We start from the raw sequence: 20,583 nt of genomic DNA on the forward strand, positions 1-20,583 counted from the left end.
TAGGGGATCAGTTCAGGGAAAAATAAAAGCCACAAAGGCAGACATTTAAATGTAGTGGTGGAGTTTAGGTTGTTTAACAAGATGTAGTTGAAGTGAAACCGCTCTGTGTCATTCTAAAGATGAGCTTTTATAGTTCTTTCGTCTCAGCAGTCAGACTGCATTATTTCTTCAGATCAGCTCTGATGTTCATGACTCATTGTTAGACCATGTGAAGGAAGATAGCACAAGAAGTCACCATCCCTCCTCTTTTCACACCTTCCTGTTTTAATATGAAATTTCACTGCTTTAAGTCCAACTGCTGCCACTAACACCAAATGTGGTAAGCACTATAAACATCAACAACTCTTTTTGTACGCTAATATATTCTGCACTCCGTTCTCAGCTGCTATACAGCTGCTAAACCCGAGTAACACTATCTTTCAGCTCCCTAATTCCTGGAAGAACTACAGCTAAGGAGTCCAAATATCTCCAAGTGTTCTAACTTTATGCCTGAATACTAAAAACGTTTGCAGCCTCGATGAACTGAGAGTTAGAGATTTAATTTCAGCGGTTACATTTAAGGGATGAACTGTATACTGAACCCAAGCCAGCATTTTACAGTTCATCAAAAGAAATACATTTAAATTCATTCAGCGTATAGAGTGGGGTCTGTTGTATTGTTATTTATTCTTCTATTCCCATTGATTTAGCATCTCATCGCAAGTCAGCACTTTCACTGCGGGTATATCTCTGCAGCCTGGAAACACACCACAGGAGAATGCGGGGCTATGCAAATGTCAGCGCGTGCTGTATTGTACATACATATAGCTGCTATTGAGCTCACATTTGCATGCATTCCCATGAAAACTGATTTAAAGTCATTTGTATGTGTGTGTGTTTTTGTGTGCTAGCGGTCAGTCCAGTCGGTGTGTTTACAGGGCAGCAAACACACCATCCACCCGATCATTTCCCAGGTGAAATAGCCCGGCTATTAAAGGCTCATTAATTTGTTTAATTTAAAGGACATCACGGGCAGGGTAAAAATGAGGCACCTCCCTCAGAGACCGGGGGAAGCGGGGCCCTTACCTGAAGCAAAAACTCCCACTCTCATTAGGATTGTAATGGCGGTGGCCATGATGATGATGATGATGATGATACGGAAGGGAGCACTCTTTGTGCTATTCAAGGTTAGCAGCAAAAATTAAAAAAGCAAACGATTTTTCAGGAGTGAAACCCAGACGTACAGCTCGGCGTATGACACATGATGTTAGAATAACGGCAGTATGTGCGTCTATTGAAGAAATGTTGGATTCCACAGGGGTAATTAGTGCAACATCGGTTAATTACTCCTGTGTATTGATCGTTCGGCTGGAGCTAACCAAGTGAAGCTCGAGTGAGCACACGCACACACACACACACACACACACACACACACACACACACACACACACACACACACACACACACACACACACACACACACACACACACACTCACACACACACAGAATAGCATACACAGCTTTTGCAGGCTCTCTGATAATTACATTATGTCCATAGTAAGGCAATACTCTGATATTGCAACTCTCAGGGAAATACCTTAACCATGTTATGCTACGTGCATCGAGATCAAAATTAAATATAGCGTAACTCAATTAGCCAGCTAGGTTACTTGACAATCTTTGTAATTAGTGTTGGCATGCAATCACATTTAGACCAGTGTAGGTTTGTATTGTATGCTGTGCATGTACTGTAAAGTAAGCTAGATTATAAACCCCTCAGCCTAAACAGAAAATCATCCAATCTTAGTTTAGCAATCATACCAAGTACACCAGGCCTGTCAGGATCTTATTCTTGGCACTCTTAATGGCAAACTATGAGAGAGATTGGAAAATGTTGGCCAAATAGCTTACCAAAAGAACCTAAACAGCGTTAACTCAAAGGCAAGGAGGAAGCATTTCATTTACTAACTTTATTTAATGAAGAAATATATTGAACAATGTTCTTGTCAGCCTTGATCCATTCAAATACATCGCAATCTTTTACAAAATGTCTAGAAATCAGCGTAGGAATTATAGCAACTTATCCATATTTATATACTTATATATAAGCAACTTATATTTCAGAAATGTCCTGATTTTTATTATTTTTTTATGTTCTGTGATTGCAAACAAATGTCGCCTTTAGATAAAAGCTTTGAAGCCAAAATAAATAACAGGTGGGTGGAAATGCACTTTTTGCAAACTGATAATGTGCTGTGTGAGTAGGGAAAGCATAAACAGCTGTTGCACCCATCATGAACGGGGAAGTTGTTAAAAAACAAGCATATTTTCCACCCCGAAAATAAAATATATAACTGTATTGCACATTATTTCCATGAATAAGCATCCTAAATGTAGAAAAAATACAAAATAACTTCAAGGCTCTTGTTGAAAGCCCATAGGATAGTGCAGGGTTATCTTTGGTAATTACTCTCTCATCGCATCTGCCTCTTGACATGTGAACAAGAGGGTTTATTAAATGCAGAATCCACTCAAAGTGCTTCGCTGGCAGCTAATTATATGCATCTAGAGTAACATACAGCTTTCTGAGCACTGAGTGATTTCTTTTTAATTCATTGTCACTTGCTCCCCATCATTGTACAGCTTTTTCTTTTTTTACCCCCACACAGAGAATATACGCCATGGTCCCGTCTTCACCCAGGAGCCAAGTGACAGTATTTTCCCCCTGAGCACTGACGATAAGCAGGTGTTCATTAATTGCAAAGCAAAAGGAAACCCTACTCCTCATTACAGGTAGGTGTTTTGCCTGCCCTTTGACCGTATATAAGACGCAGTGTATGTGAAAATTGTGGTACAAAAGTGCTCTTCTCAGCTGTAAGTGATACCAGGCTGTGTTACTGTATTAGCTTCATTTGCATTTCAATGCAGTCACGCAGCAGAACTCAGAGAGTAATTAAGTGTACCCTTGTTGAGTGGTGTCTGGATTCAGTGGTATTCAACGGAAGGATTAATAAATCCTGTGTTTGGTTATGATGATTACTTTTCTAAAGGTGGAAAATGGATGGGAAAGAAATAAACACAGAGTCCGATCCATACTACGGCCTGGTGGAGGGGAACCTGTTGATCAGTGATCCTCACGTCATGGATCATGCAGGAGTGTACCAGTGCATCGCCACCAACACATTTGGGACTGTTGTCAGCAAGGAGGCAAATGTCCAGTTTGCATGTGAGTCTAAAGTGGTTTCCTTACTGATACTAACATGTACTCATGACACATGCTCCTCTTTGATTTAGTATGACAAAGTATTGATTATAGGCCCGCCACATTTCAGTTTTAGTTGGTTTCATTTAGCTGACCGTCGGATGACATAAAGTGACCAAGAGCCCAGAACATTTTGAAAAAACAAGCTTTAAAAACGTCTTGATAAATAATGGATTACATCTTCCTTTTATTATCTGTATCCACTCATCGAATAATCAACTATCAATTGAGAAATCAAATCATGTACACACGGTGTGTAATGGTGACCTGTCTTACTCGCCATTTATTTATTTTGTGCATTTTACACAGCACATAAGCAAGCTACCCCATGCTTCCGTCATGTGTAAAACAAATGTTGTATTAGCAGCTTCAAAATACCAGAGATTACGCCCATGTGTGTGTTAGTTGGGTTATAGATTTATCTTCTCATTTTTACTTATTTTAGGTTTAGGGTTGTTTTTTTGCAGTGTGGAAACAACATACATGCAGATACTACTGGTTCAACCCTGTAGTCTACAAAAGTACATTCCCATAACACTTAAATGCATTTTCAATCATGCTTATAGAACATAGAGATGTCAGTTTTATCAAAGTACATTTTACTAATCAACATTGGCTTCAATCAGCAAAAAACTGACCCATCCATCCACACTGAAACGTAAGAAGAAATTACGTTGTCCTGGAAACTTAATTGACCGTGCAGGTTTCTTGTATAGGAACATTATTTTTAGGAGACCATCATCTCAGCAGTTATATTTGCGCTGCTGTATTCATATTTATAGCTTTGAACAATCTAGACAACAACAGGCTTCGTCTGAGGAAAGAGCTCTGGGTAGGGCATGAAAAGTAATGTCATTATCGCCATAATGTATTTTTCTGTTCACACTCTCTATCCAAGTGCCAATTTCCATGTCTGAAATGACAGTGTTACCTCTTTTACTAGCCCATTAGATTACTTGTACAAAGGAGGAAGGAAGGCTGTAGTGTGTAAGGTTTCCTACAGCCCAGTTTTGATTTGACCACAGCTGATATTTGCTCAGTCCCCCCAGGGAGTTAGTTGGTATTTCTAAGACTTTGGGATTGATATGTCTTCCCACTGTTTATTCTCTCACGCCGCACAGCAGCATTTAATTAAAGGTGAAAGAAATCTCTCGCCGCATTTGGTGCACCCTTTAACAAATCACCTGCGTTCACTGTTATATAATCAGACCGGGGGAGAGTATCTGCAGAATGAAATGCCCTCCCTGGATGTCACCTTTGAGGTATTTCAGCTGCAAAAGAATGAAAAGTTGTGTTTAATTTTGTTCCCATCAGTTCTGCAGAACTTCAGCATGAAGTCCAGGAACACGGTGTCGGTGAGAGAGGGTCAAGCCGTGGTTCTTCTGTGCGGGCCTCCACCCCATTACGGAGGTACACTCCTAACTCTTCTTCATTATCTGCTGTAGTCACACACTCCTGCTTGCCTCAGCAGTCTTTATTGTTCCTCACTCTGCTGCCTATTATCTCCCTGTAACGCCGCGATGTCTCTTTTGTTTTTATACCTTGCCACCTTCCTCTCTTACTCTCTGACACGTTGCTTTTCCACTCACTCCTCCTTATCTGCCAGACTTTTTATGATCAGCCAGCGCTCTACCTGCCCAGACTCATGCCTTCACATCTATAGTTCATAGCCTCGCACTTCTTAACCTTGAGCTCACTTTTTCCTCGCCCATATGATCTGTGACCGTGCTGTCATCTATAAAGTCTCTGGTGCTCCACTTCCTGGAACTGCCACTTTTTTCTCCATGGATGTGGGCAGGTTATCAGTGGGTAATAAAGTCTGCTTGTGGCTGCTGTGGCCAGGGGAGCGTTTATCCCGTGGCACAGCTGCGAGTCGGCTCATGTGTCTGTGCGCTGCTGATTAGCAGACCCTCAAAGTGGTCCGCACTCCTGCAGCCATTCGGTGCCCACCAGCGCAATTTCACGCTCGCGCACCAGCCATTCTCAGCTCCCTGTTGCCAGCTGAATCCCCACGGCCACAGGGGAATCCGCTCTTTAGCAATTTTTCCCTCCAGCCTCGCCATCCTTTTAAAAATCCCTCCCTCTTTATATTTCCCCTCTTTAAACACAGCACATGATGGGATTAAATACAACATGATAATGCTAGCTCGAGGTCAAATTGAAAATGTGTGCCTTTAATGCCTTGTTGATGCACCACTTGAGGAGCACCTGAGTAAAAGAGGAATCATCTGAAGCTTTTTTGTGCAATCAATACCTTAGTGGTCTGAAAGGGAGCCGTGCTGAGAGTTAAACTCTTGTCAGAGGACGTTAGATTATATGCCTGCGAGTCCTCTGTTGCTGTGAGACTGCCGCTCTTAAACAGTCCCAGTCTCTGATAGTTCCTAATCATAATAGGTCTGTCAGTTTCTGCCCTGACTTTTTCCCTGTAATGATATTAATTCACTGTTTTCCCTCAAGGAAGCGAGCAGGGCTTTATCCAGTCTGCCCAGTCAAAAGGGCTCACTGCAGAATGTCATGTGTCTGATACAGGAGGGCTGCACTAATAGCCTCTGCGCTCCCTGCAGACATCCCTGCCCTGCTGTCTCCTGCTGTGTCTGTTTTACACATTCTCATCATTCCCCCTCTGTTCTTTATTCTGACACGAATCCTCCTTGTTAGTCTGTGTGACAAGAGTTAGGGATCGACTAGGATAGATATTGCTTTTCTAAAGGTAGCACCTAGTTTGACCTTTTGACCTGCGGTTGTAAATTCCATTGTTGCTTGGTGTTCCTAGCTTTGCTTCTTGGTCAAAGATAAGGAAAAAGTGTTTCTGTTTTTCTCATTGTGTACAATTCCCATAAAAAAACAGACCATTACACAAACTGTTAAACCTCGGCTTTCAGATCGAAAACAGCGTTGTGTTAAAAGCCATGAGGGGCTGATTTGGCGGAGGCTTGCTGGTTCAGGGACCAGTGAGACAATGAAATAAAATCCAGGAGAGCAGGTTTGAGTAATAGATCCATGAGTTTAAAGCCTGGTAAGATGCCAAAACACTGCATAGCAATGTTAAAACACAGAGTTCACAACAAATGGCAATCATTTTATTCTCTGCTTCGACAACTGGGAAATAAAAAGCAGAAATGCTTTGCCCACGTTGAAGAATAATCCACTATGAATGTACCTTTACACATACTCATTGCAGGAGGAAGTTGAGGTAGGCAGGTACTTCTATTTCAGGATGAACCTCGTTTTGATGGAGACCTCTGTGTGGTCACCCCCACGCTGAGCAACACAGCGGTGCAATTCAGAATAATAAGGGTGCGCCATTATTTCACACGGTCTGTCTGAACTCAACTTTAGTCCATCTCTGACTTTCTGAATCAATTCCAAGCAAATTACTTCCTATTGAAGACGTTCGGTTTAGAAAATGAAAGGAAAACTAAAGGTAGGTTTTGGTACATAAGTATATGTACCGTGGACTATTTCTCATGTTGAGCACTTGTTAGTACCTACTGACTTTCCTCCAGCTGTTTAGATCATTTGTGTAAGCCTTGTTTTTGCATCTGTCCCTTACAGATGAGCTGGGAGTTCTTGTGGCCGTAGTTAATATGACGGCAGCAAAACAGGAGGTCAAGTGACATATTATAGAGAGCCACAAAGTCTTTATGGAGAGGAAGTCAAAGTCAATGGGTCAAACAAAAAGGACTTTTATCCAAGAGACTCATATTTGTGTCCTTGTGAAACCAAAAGTCAATCTTGACATTTTTTATTTTACATATGCTAACTTTCGTAAGTTGATTGAAGTCACATACATGTCATTCTTATCTTGCGTGTGTTACATAAATGAAGTGACAAACTTGCTTATTTTAAATCAAAACCATATAGTTTTCATCAACCTGACCAAGTTGTTTTGTTCCCTAATCTTAGTATTCTTCAGTTCACAACGTTAACCGCTTTTTCACTACTTCAAATTTCCATTGTTACTCTCCAACGGCCAAAGATCCTTTAGGGAATCGTTGGCAAAGGACCTATTCTGTCCTTTAATTATGAGGATGTGCTGGTCTCTATAATAGCAGCCTATTGTATGACTCACGTACACTACAGTGCCAATTTAAATTTGAACAGTGGGACATTTTACCAGTAGAGAATGTTGTGGAGGTGACTGCATACATGTCTTCCAACAAATGTCTCTTTGGGCGTCTGATACACTGTAAAATTGTACTTGACTTTATCTTGTTGGTCCTAGTAACTTAGTAGCTTGAAGTTTGTGTTTGGATGTCAGTTGGCGAAAATATATCTTTCTACATCACTATATCTTGCCAAATTCACTCATCCAGACCAATTCATGAATGATGATGAATGCTGCCCACACAGTTGAAAGAATACTGTATATATATTTGGAACTTATTACCATCGTCTTGCTCGGCAGGCTTTGGCTAGCCTAGAACTATATTTCAAAATCCATTCATTGATGTTTTTGGTCAAAAGTAATATGAAATATCACCAACCTTATCCTTTGGAGTCACCTAATATCTATATTTTAAGCAGAGGAATAGAATATCACATCATTTATTTGTAAAAATCCATTAGGTCCTTTTGGGAAGGTCACTCGAATCTGTTTTTTATACCCTGTTCATTTTTTTTTTTAGAGATCAAATATTCCTGGGTTTTCAACGGGCAGCGGAGCTTTCTGCAACAGGACGCACGTCGCTTTATCTCTCAGAGGACAGGCAACTTGTACATAGCCAAAGTTGAAGCCTCCGACGCGGGGAACTACACGTGTGCGGTGAGAAACATGATGACCAACGCCACAGTGCTCAGCTCTCCAACCCCTGTGGTGGTGCGGAGAGACGGTAAGCCCCCTCAGTTCTTCTCCTCTGCCTCCTGGTTATCTTACGCACTGAACTGACACGCGCTGTCGGAGGGCCGGCGGGCCTGGGAGATAAATTGCTTGTCTTGAGCGTGACAATGTTTTTGCTTTTTGTTTACGAGCTAGGTTTTTTTTGCAGCTCTCAAATCCTTGGAACTATACAGGGTTATGTCTTTGAGAACCCCCTCTCTATCCGCATGAAGGCACATATTTACATAACAGGAAATGTAGTCCGCGCTGACACAAATGCATGCAGGCACACACAGCAAGCAGCCCGCCACACATACTAAGCCCCATCAGGACCATTTACGTGAACCACTTCAGATTTGAGCTGAGGGAGATATATGTAATCCGAACTCATCCATCCGCTGAGCCAAACGCTGTTGTTTACGATGCCAACACGCTCTTTGCCAGTGTCATTCGTGCCGCATCCAATATGAATTACAGGAAAACTGCATGTCCGTGTCTTGTATTTTGACTGATGTGATTGGCTTCTATCCTTCCCGTGTGCAGTAGTGATGGGCGAATACGAGCCAAAAATTGAGGTTCAGTTTCCCGACACCCTTCACGTCTCTAAGGGATCATCAGTGAAGCTGGAATGCTTCGCCTTAGGAAAGTAAGTATCAGGAACATTAGCACATCCGCAACTCGAACCCCCTCACACTGCATTGTCACTTTTGATGAAGTTGCCAGACATTCTCTATTACAACAAACAGACTGGAAAGAATTGCCATGGCTGTCCTTCTGGTCAGTGTGAGCACAAGCATGTGGCCATCGTGACCTTTTGTGTGTGACCTCTGCAGCCCCGTGCCTTCCATCTCATGGAGAAGAGGTGATGGAAATCCACTCCCTGGAAAGATTAAAATCAACCACTCCAGTGGGGTTCTTGAAATCCCATATTTTCGCCCTGAGGATGCTGGTGTGTACGAGTGTGTTGCTGAAAACAGCAGAGGACGAAATGTAGCCAGAGGGCAACTTCTATTCCAAAGTAAGAGTCTTGTAAACTTTTGTTTTGTGTTTCTTGGAGATACCTGCAAATCTTCTTCTCTTTAATCCTTAGATGGTCAAGCACTTTTCTAAGCTAAAATTACAAATTTCATGATTATTCTTCAACATATGACCTTTATTTTATTGCCCTCACATTGTCCAATTGGGTTTTACATGTATACATTATTAACACTGTAATTACACCATTATAACATCCAGATTACACACATATAACATCAATATTGCACCCATATTACACCTCTTTTATACCATAAATACCCTGTAATTGCACCGATTTTACATCAATATTACACTGAATTCAGACCAATGCCACACATTGACCACATCTGTCGAATGATTGTATCCCAGGATTAATAAACCCTTTAATGGGTTCATCCAGAAATGCAGTTTTTGTGTGGACAATAGTTTAAAGTGCTTGATTGTGAGTTTTATCTAAGCAAAATGTTATTTTTCATTATTCAGATCTTCCTTACTTTAATGATGATGATGTAAAGATCTGACCATTACTATTAACCGCTGGCTGGAAGTAGAAATTAGATGACTCATGTGTCAGAATAGAATTCAAAATGTCAGGATAGATTGGCTACTTACCATACAATCAAAGAAACCAGCTGTCGAACTGAGACCTTTGAAATGAGTCACTGTCTACTTCAGTGAATGCACACAACTTGATTCTATAGAGAGAGGCAATGAGAGAAAGTTCTCTTTTTGACATGGAACTTGCTAGGAGATATCAGATGTGGACTGAAGGCGATACGATTGTCCAAGCCCATTCTACAGATGCATTACTATTCAATATCAAGCAAATGACAAGTGATTAAATTCTTCATAACTATTCAAATGAAAAAATACTCAAATTAATAAAAACAAACTAATCAATATCATAGGTTTGGGATAAAATTGTAAACCAGCAAAATGTTCAGTGAAAATCGGCAGAAAATAGAAGAGACAAAAAAAACTTTGGAGGTTAGTTTTACCACATAATGAAGGACTTGTATAAGTATAAACAAACTGTGTTAAAATGTCAGTCGTTACATTCTTTATACGATAAACTTATTATGGTTTTTCACAGGTGACAGCAGGGTAGACACTGAAGATGCTTCATGGCATGAGTATCTGCGTGGGATGTAAAGATGGGAAAGCCAGGCTGACTTCACAGTGAGAAGCCAGCCTGACACGGGTTAAATACAGTGACACTTGAGGTTTGTACATACATACAACTTATAATAGTATTCACCAAACAGAAATGAAAACATCTATCCCGCAGGTTATTTTTGTCCAAACTTAGAAACTCTAAAAATAGATTTCATATAAAATGTGAATATGACTGAGACTTACTACGGTGTCCTTTGGTTTAAGAACTGTTTATCCAGCATTCTCATGTTGTCTGGTGTATCATGCTGTGCAAGACACTGCTGCTATCCAACTACCTCAAGTTTGGTAAGCAGTGTTTTTGACGATTTGACTGGTAGGAGAATATGCAATGGTAGTTTTCAACGAAAGTAGTCGGGCATATAACTAAGGCGATGCTCTGGCCTTTTCACTGAACTGGCTCGTCTCATTCATAATTACTTAAAATAGATATTGAAAAATTCCAATTGCTGATTTTGCTTGTTTGTATTGTGCTTCTTTATGTTGTTGACAAATGTTACACGATTGTATTCAGGTGTGATATAAGGCCCAACGTTTAAAATAAATGTTGTCAAGTTGAAAAGCATTTCTAACAAATCTTAGTTGATAAAAAAAAATCCTAATAATATATTCACATGACAACCTTGATAAATACCCTTCACATTTCCCCTTAAGCAATCTGAGGCTTCTGTTTTAGGGGATGAGCTGTGCCTTTTTGTAACACTAAATGAAACCCTACAGAGAGCTGTGGTGGAGGCTGTTTTTTTATTAAAGCATATAGAATCGGAGGATGAAACCCTCTTTATTAGTCACATACATGCACACAGCAGAGCACACACAGTGAAATTGATCCTCTGCATTTAACCCATCCTAGTACTAGGAGCAGTGGGCAGGGGAGGGGGGATTGGAGGTGTCCGGTGCCTTGCTCAAGGGCACCACAGCAGGGCCTAGGAGGTGAACTGGGACCTCTCCAAGTAGCAGTCCACTTTCCATATTTCAAGTCTGTTTGGGGACTTGAACCGGCGACCCTACGATTCCCAGTCCAAGCCCCTACTGACTGAGCCACTGCTGGACATATTCAAGTATCAAGCATAATTGACCACATTTGATTAATTTTGCTAACTTGTAACTTAAAACATACACACAGATTGAATAAAACAAACTAATGCAACTCATCCTTGGCGTATCATGCGTGTTAATCTTACCCAGACATTAAAATGAAGTGAAAATAGGACAGAAATATAAAGAGCAGACAAAAAAAAAGTTGTGGTTGTTTTACCAAATAATGAAGTTGACTTGTTACTACATTTTATTGGGGAAACAAAATCGAGCTGTAAAATGTCAGGCATGTTGACATTCTTTTTTCGATTAATATTTATGTATTGGTATTTTTCACAGATGTTGAACATCTGCACTGGGTCCAGACACTGAGAGATGCTCACATGGCAATTGATGCTAATCTGCAGTGGGAATGTAAAGCCAGTGGGAAGCCCAGGCCTGAATACAAATGGTTGAAGAATGGCCAGCCCCTGACAGCAGAGGTAAGACACCTCAAGTGACACTGAGGTTTGATATTCATAACAAATATTCCAACCTTATTTAGATTTTACACACATCTTTTTCTCAAAAATCAGAAATACATCTTCCTCAGGCTATTTTTGTCAAAGCTACACTGAAAACCTCTAAACCAAAGGATTATATACGTAAAAATGCCGTGAATGATGACCTGATGACCTTATCTACAGGGGAGGATCCATGTGGAAGATGGTAGACTGACCATATCCAGCATTACTCTGTTGGACTCTGGGATGTATCAGTGTGTGGCAGAGACTGAGCATGGAGCTGCCTATGCCAGCGCTGAGCTCAAGGTTGTTGGTAAGCAGTTTGTTTTTAGAACGATTTGAACCAGAGGTAGGGAGAGATACTGTACACATATTGTGTTAGCGGAACGAAAGTGCTTCCTGTGTAAATAAATAATAAGAGGCTGCTCTGGCTTTTCACTGAACCATGGCCTCGCTTCCTCATTTCCATAATTCTTTCACACAATAAGCCATACTGGTGGCGAAATAACATTTCCGTAATTGCTGGTGATGCACTTGACATTTTTGCTGATGCACGGCTGTTGCCCCTCCACGAAGCGAGACAAATGGCCTTAACACGGATCTGTTCCTCAGCCTCCCCACCGGACTTCACTCGATGGCCCGTGAAGAAGTCAACAGTGATCCAAAGGGGGGGCGAGGTGGTCCTGGAGTGTCGCCCCCACGCTTCCCCCAGAGCCGCAATCTCCTGGTGGAGAGGGGGCGAACTCCTCGAGGAGAGCAAGAGGTAGGGTATTGCATGCACCGCTGTTCATTCTATTGATGGCATATGTTAAAGGGCTTACTCATGTGGTCATTTTCATTACTGGGACTCATTGTTATGTATGCCCCTGCTCAAGGGGGACTTTTCAAGTCAGTTACACAGCTTTGTTTGGTTCAAGAAAGGGTTTTTTGTCACACAGACACTTTGTTTTTTCACAGAGTAATATGTTGGTTTTCTGTTGACACATAGTAGTTTGTCCTAAGCCTTTTTCACTGGATGGAAGAATGAGGCCATGGCCCCTACTCAATCAGTTTTTTCAAAGCGCAAGATAGAGAGTGCAATATGTTTTAGCCGTTTGAAAACTTCAAAGTGTCTCACAGTTTCACGGCTCTTCGAGGCAGTCAAAGTGCTGGATATAGAACAGAGAACATGTAGGGACAATCTCTGTGTGAAAACCACAGAGAAAAAACTATCACATTACATCCTAGAGCGAAACTCTACCTCAGTCTTCATGACAGACCAGACCATTTCATGATATAAGCTCTGAGGAAACTCAAATGAGCTAAAAGAAACAGTTTGTAGTTGCACTTGCGGCCTTAGCAGGGACTTATACACACAATAGGAACCAACAGAGTGCAAGCACAAGAGCTGCTTTCTGAAATGTTTGGGGGAAAGAGTTAGGATAGTAAATGTTCAGGTTGGTTTAGAAAAACAGGGTTTTTGCTAGGTATATGCTCATTTCAATACACATATCTGAATCTGGACGTAGAAACTGTGAGAAAGATGGTATCGGAAGCGTTGGTTTTGGCTTGCAAAGAGTAGATTTTCAGCTTTTCAATGACATCCTTACTGTCTTTGTTCTCCAACTATTCAACAAAGTGAGCAACATACCATGACGGCTGCTTCCACGACCCAATTATGAGAGAAATGTCTCAAAATTAACAGAATATTTTTGCCAACATTATTTTTCAAGGTGGCTCCAGGCCTATGTTAGGTGGAGCAGAATATTAGAAGGTGTCGAAGTTTGGTAGTAAGGCAGGACCCAAACGCAGTACAAGTACAAAGAATCAAGTATTCTTAACAAAAAGTGAGATTTAATTCAAAAGCTTATAACAAAGAAAATCTGAGGGGAACGAGACAGGAGCACGAGGAAGGATCACTTGAAAACCCGGCTAGGAGAAACATTGGAACAATAACAAACCAAACAGGAACCCAGGGGAAAGCTATACTAAATACTCTAAGGTAATCACAAGACAAGACAAAGCTGGGGAAGGGGAGGTGAAGCACAGGGGCAACTGTACACACACAAAACTAAAATCATGACAATTGGTTAGCATCTTTTGACGATTTTGCTTCTATTAGCTATTTTTTTATGGGCACTCATTTGCACATATCTCTTTAACTTCAAATCCATTGTCAAAATGCAAATATGACGGAAGACATTGCCATACGCATCGAAGAAGAAGTCTTGGCTCAGTTATCCATTACCTGGAAACTGGAAAATAGCAATCAATGTCTTCAATCAGTGAAAATCAGAACCAGCAGGAATCCACTTGCAGCGCTGTGGGGCTGAAGGCAGTTCTGACCCTCTTATATATGCTCCAGGCAGGAACATTGTTAATGATATCAACCCCCAATGTGGATAATATTCAGCCTAATGAAATAATATTGGAGCAGTTTGGTATTTGTTGTGTTGCAAGGAGTGACAGAATCCTGGTGTTTTCATTCTAGACCGTCGTTCTGCAAATCCTCAGACGCACAAATGAAAGGCTTTTATCTAAAAGACCATCATGAACCCTTTACAGTCTCATGCCGTATAATTACCTTAAGAGCATCAATTTTCTCTTGAGAGCCTTGTTACCTTTATTCAGCCACCAACTTCAGTAAGTTACAACAAGTTCCTTAGAAAACGGTAAATTAGTATGTCTGAGATCTCAACCTTTTACCTTCAGTGAACAAGTCAAAAGCTTGCTTGTCAATTTTGCTATTCCAAGAAGATAGTTACTTTAAAGGCCCCCTTTTATGCAAAATGCACTTTTTGCTGTCTTTTGTACATAAATGTGTGTCCCCGGTGTGTAAGGACACTCACACAGTGTCAGAAAAAACAACCCTTTCTCTTTCCTCCTTACCCACATTTCTAAAAACGGGGGTGCAAACGAGCTGATACAGATTTGCTGTGGTTATGACGTCATATCGGAAATGTTGGCTGGCTTTACACTGAACTCCTGAACTGAACGCCCACGTGACACATCCCAACCTATTGTCTGCAATATACAGTTGCGAGCTGAATGCCCTCTGCAGCACCTGTAGAAAATAGTCCAGAAGTGGCTCAGTAAGTAGGGGCTTGGACTGGGAATCATAGGGTCGCCGGTTCAAGTCCCCGAACAGACTTGGAATATGCAAAGTGGACTGCTACTTGGAGAGGTCCCAGTTCACCTCCTAGGTGGTGCCCTTGCTCTTTTATGGCCTTATAACATAGGCCATAAAAGAGCATAACAGGAGACCTTTAACTTCCAGTGAAAGGCATCATATATGCACGGTAAAATGCAAAGTAATATGATTTCTAGGATACCAACGTAAAGCAGTTAGATTGTGTATTAACACACAGCTAAGACAAGGTAGTAAATGTCAAAACAGAACCAGTTGTATGTGAAAAGTCATCAGCCGTGTGACATTTAGTTATACAATAGAATATAGAAGTACTTTATTGATCCCAAATTGGGAAATGTTGTTGTTGCAGTATCATCAAAACAAAGCAAGTAATTACAATGAAATAAAATAGTAATTGAAAAGAAAGTAAAACATTTGAAGTTATAGGGCTGATTAACTTGCAGTCTCCATCTTGGACGAGACGTTTTTGTCCCAACATTAAACTGTAACCTCTCTCTTTAAAAATACTAAAACCTGAAAGTGGAGCTAAGATGAGATAAGGTACTTTTATTGATCCCAAATTGGGAATTATTTTGTTGCAGTAGCATAAAAAACAAGGCAATGCACATAAGTACAAATTATAAGAGAAGAAATAAACATCTCAAAATAGAAATTCAACAACATTAGAGAGTAGAAAATAAACAAGTTGACCGTGAAGATAAAAAGTAAAAACTCTGCTGACCATTGTCACGAGCTCAACACAGTACAGCCTGCAACAATCCTGACATTTTTAAATAATAACTTACCACCGCAATTCTTTTTCTTGACCCAGATTTTTTAAATTGCTGACCGCCAAACTACATCAATCAGCTAAGAGTCTGAGTCTACTCTGTGGGGCTATTATCTGCAGTGGGAAACAAAACTGAGAAAAGAATCTACAAAAGTGAATCAGTCAAAATGAGATAAGCTGAACCAAGCAGAGGAAAGGAGGCATTCGACTTATAGTGGATGAACACCCACACATGAATTACTTTCGATACAAAGGTATTACAACTTCAGAAACAGATACTTTGCTGAACTGAACAAAGACAGTCTTTTGCAAACTGATGTCAAAGTTTAACATTTCTCAAAATTGAGATGAGTATTGTACTTATCTTTCTAAAATGTGAGACAGTCTTACGCAGCGTACACACGGTTCCGTTGACGCTTGCCAGTGGGCGTGTCCTGCGCTTGGGGTTAACGCGACCCAATCAACCAATCACATTAATCTCCCACCCCGGACACACATACACGCGGTTTGATTGGCTGGCGCTTGTACTGGCATATTTGCATACGTGGGATTTGACTGGCTGGCGCTTCCCTCTACCCCTATGCCTATAATGGAAAATAACCTTAGTTCTTACCTAAATGTGCCGGTAGGAGGCCAGAGCAAAGTGAACAATAATAATGTGTCTGGTTAATACAGTTCATGCTCATGAGTGAATGAATAAATGCACACAAATGTAATTTCTTATTTGATTGCTTTAGTTGGATATTAAAAACATATTTTTGCCCAGTCAATTATGATCATCACACTTGACTAAAAGTGCCCCTATAATAGTAGAGTGGTTGAATCGTCAAATAGCATCTATGTATTGAGGACCAAACTCTAGATGGTAATAAAATGCATGAAAGAGATAAAAAGTCATGACATTCTGACCTGTTAGTTTACTCATTTATAACAGAGGCATATGCTTGCTGTTCATTTGTAGTTGTAATATGCATGCCGGCTATGCCTGCTGCTTATTGTTCAGATAGGGGGTAAAGGGCAGCTGCTGCTTTTCCTTTCTGTCTTCTTGTGGGCTCTTGCTCAGATCAATATGTACAGCCATATTTCCATAGACTATGTAAGTCACAAGACCTTTCGCAACATGTGACCAAAGGGATTGATTAGTTATCAACTTCTCCATGAATCGGTCATGAGGAAAGGGAGAAAAATTACCCAGGCATTACCGAGGCAGCGCACATGGACAAGAATAGAAATTCACCGCATAACGAGAGTTTGTCGACAGAGCAGATAGTCCTTCACGTTTCTATTTGTTCTGCAGCTCATTGCCCCTCAGGTCATGTTCTCAGTGCGCCTTCATCCCTCAGCGTCTGATATTTTTGTCAATAAATCAGCACAAAGCACCCAGTGTCAGACATGCTCACTGCGTCTCAGATTGGCCCCAGTGAATACATATTTATTCCAATGTAAAGCCAATGAGAAATTGTTTGATTTGTGTGCTCAGTCCAAAGGTCAACACAGGGGAGCATTATGTACCTCATTAATGCACATGTTTGCATGCTTTCCATGGTCTGAAGAATAAGTGCCCTACGATAAACGTTTGTATTATAATACCGCTTACAAAATCCTGGTTTTGTTGCCTTAATTTTAGTGTTGTGGATTACATTTCTTGAGAAAGCCTCTCTGAATAGTGTCCTATTGTCCTTGTACAGTTCAGATGAGTTGTTAAAAATGTTAATACACACTTATTATTACCGACCACTGAAAGAAATGGGACTAATGAGCAGCGAGGACATCCCAAACTTTCTTTGCCCTCAGTTTTGCCTCTCAGGCAACATACAGGATGCCCTACTTATTGGTGAAGGTTGTTGGGACTGTAAGGAAATACACAACTGCACTTGCTGTATTCTGGGAAAGCCCTTCCAGGTACAGGAGTTACAAGCTAGCATCTGTTTAAACAATATGTAAGAAAATAGCTGTTTATGTATATTGTCTCTTGCAAATCAACCATACATGGGTCATTTCAGAATTGCGGTTACATTTGGTGTCCCAGCAAAAACAATGTTAATTATTTTCTCCTAAAAAAATATTTTCAGACCCTGCTTTCAATATTATCACTAAATAGACTGTATGTAAAAAAAACAACAATGTTTGGAGTACATTTTTGCACAATTTATTTGTTAAATATTCATCAAATGATTCCCACACCCTCCAAAACCATCAAAATCGCCTGTCCCAGGACAGAAATTCACATTTTCAACTTGAATAAATATTACATAATTCACCAAAATGTGCAGATTTTTTATGATAAATCTATAAATATGTATATAATCAGTTGCACAGAATGTTATTTTCCTCTAACACAGCTGATCTTGATATTTAAAAAATAAAAAATGTACCTGTCCCAGAGCTCTGTCAACTCTGTTATGTCTGGCATAAAACTACATAAAAAAACCCTATAGCATTCAAATAAAACCATGTGACCTGCACCAAGTGATGTCACTCCCTTTTCCTCTCTTCCTTGGAGGGAACAATGGTATGTTTATCTTTCTCTCTTAATAATTTGTGCAAAATGTTGAGAACAAACCAAGAGTATATTTATTAAGCGTCAACTCTGTTTGTATGATGTTTTAGTGAATCTCTCCATCATTTCTTAAAAAATATATATATGATGGAAATTCATAAAGTTGTGGTTTTAGTCATGGCATGTGTTGTCTGGTTCTAAGATAGCACATGGAGTTAGACACAAAATGGTGGAAAATGTCAACTCTGTTATCGTCAACTCTGTTACATTTTCATGATAACAGAGTTGACAGCGACTAACAGTCACGTTTTCAGTCACTTTTGACCATTTTGCTGTAGTTAATATATAATTGAGAGTTATTTTTCTGTAAAGGTGAGATGTGTGATGTCGCTTTCCAGGTCATTAAAATGTAATTGAAGATGGTGTCGGCAGCAGAAAGGCAACGGCAGTACAGGGCACGGCGAGAGGCTGACCCTGAAAGGAGGGCAGCGAATTTGAAAAAAGACAGGGAGAGATGGATGAAGAGAAGGGATGCAGGGTCAACTGGCCAAGTGGCTACTCTGACTGAAAGGGGGAAGAGGCAGAAGAGGAAATATTGGAGAAAGGCTCAGCAAAGATGCAGAACAAGGAGTTATTTGAAGCAACACCAGAGATTTGAAACACCACCGCAGAGTCCTGAGCTAGACCCTGAGCCAGACCCTCAGCCAGACCCTGACCCAGGGCCATCCAGGTTAGAATGGTTAAGTGAGAGCAGGTTGATGAGTTTAATATTACAGTAGAGAAGGCTACTATAGATTGTCTCCTGTCTACCTGTCCTCCCTGATAGCACTGAAGAACAACCCATGCCAGTCTCCTCTGATTGCACTGAACAGCAAACAGCAGAAATCAAGTGGGGGAGCAAAGACATGATGATTGGACAATGGTGCGTCATTAAATATGACGATGACATTTATCCTGGAACCATTCTTGAGGTCAATGAGACGCATGCAAAAGTCACATGCATGCACAAGGCTGGGAAAAATAGGTTCTACAGGCCAATTCGTGAGGACACTTTATGGTATCCCTTTGATGATGTCCTCAGAATCATCCCACAACCTACCCAAGTGACAGCGCGCCATGTTGAAATAGACAAAGAAATATGGTCTGAAATTGCTGAATAATTCTTACTGCAGGGACTGGGGGCAGGGTGCATTTGTTATTTTGTTGCATTCTTATTGATCAAATCAATTATCAAATCAATGATTTTATAGATGAACAGGATGGTGGGGTGGAGGGGGGTGTTATATTGTGATTTTGTGATATTGACAACATGTAAACAAATTAACAACTTAACATTTTCAACTTTATAGATGTTCTGATGCAGTCTACCAGTTAATGTACGATGTGTTCACATTTTTGAAAGACAAGTTTTTACAATTTCCCTCAGAATCATCCCACAACCTACCAAAGTGCCAACGCGCCATGTTGAAATAGACAAAGAAATATGGTCTGAAATTGCTGAATATTTTTTTATGCAGGGACTATTATTTTGTTGCATTGTTATTGATCAAATCAATGAGTTTATAGATGAACAGGATGGTGGCCTACAAGTGGGTTGGGGGTGGAGGGGGTTCGTTATATTGTGATTTTGTGATATTGACAATGTAAACAAATTTACAACTTAAAATGTACAACTTTATAGATGTTGCTACCAGTCATGTAAGTGTGTTCACATTTTTTAAAGACAAGTTTTTAAAATTGCAATGTTACTGGTTTGGACTTTAGTTCATGGTGTGTCAACTCTGTTATGTCAACTCTGTTCGAGTCACGTCAACTCTGTTTGTCCTGTGTTTTGTTAAAAAAAAAAAGACAATTAAATGCATTTTATTGTCAACAAAAAAACAGAAGATGTGTCATGACTAACTTACTCATTACAGGACATTTCTAAGCTTTTGATTAATTTTTAAATCTATAATTATGAGAAAATGAAAGGGCCCTTGGCAACTTTTCAATGAAACGTCTCAGTGTTTTAACTCCTGAAAAAATAATATTAATCCTAGAAAGCTTAAGTTTTAATTAATTGATATAGGGACAAATGTTCTCTCTTTAAACATGTATTGCATTTTAGTACAATAAATATTCAACCCACTTTGTCCATAACAGAGTTGACAGATTTTACTCTTAGTTCACCGATTATCTGTTAAAATATTAAAATTCTTACATGATTAAGCGTGGCAAATACTGGAAGAGTAAAATATAAAGTATTCTCTCTGAGAAATGAAAGAAAAAAATACAGAAAAAACCTTTTTTTTTTCACTCTTGTCTAAACTCAAAATGTACCCACAATTCTGAATTGACCCACATAACCAACACGACTAGAGGCAAGGCTAAGCGAGGCAAGGCAAGTTTTGTT

The 20,583-nt window shown here is 40.2% G+C and overlaps 1 protein-coding gene across 1 annotated transcript in view; it reads left to right on the forward strand.

Annotated features, from left to right (window-relative positions):
* LOC134883582 (contactin-4) overlaps positions 1–20,583 on the forward strand; it is a 110,275-nt gene that overhangs the window by 67,612 nt on the left and 22,080 nt on the right. Inside the window, exons 4-12 of the mRNA XM_063912012.1 lie at positions 2,650–2,773; positions 3,031–3,206; positions 4,557–4,652; positions 7,871–8,074; positions 8,605–8,707; positions 8,895–9,079; positions 11,629–11,771; positions 11,976–12,105; positions 12,405–12,555. Of these exons, the coding sequence (XP_063768082.1) occupies positions 2,650–2,773; positions 3,031–3,206; positions 4,557–4,652; positions 7,871–8,074; positions 8,605–8,707; positions 8,895–9,079; positions 11,629–11,771; positions 11,976–12,105; positions 12,405–12,555 (1,312 nt within the window). The remainder of the gene's footprint in view (positions 1–2,649; positions 2,774–3,030; positions 3,207–4,556; positions 4,653–7,870; positions 8,075–8,604; positions 8,708–8,894; positions 9,080–11,628; positions 11,772–11,975; positions 12,106–12,404; positions 12,556–20,583) is intronic.

Source organism: Eleginops maclovinus, chromosome 20, assembly GCF_036324505.1.
Source record: "Eleginops maclovinus isolate JMC-PN-2008 ecotype Puerto Natales chromosome 20, JC_Emac_rtc_rv5, whole genome shotgun sequence".
In the NCBI taxonomy this organism is placed as follows: domain Eukaryota; kingdom Metazoa; phylum Chordata; class Actinopteri; order Perciformes; family Eleginopidae; genus Eleginops; species Eleginops maclovinus.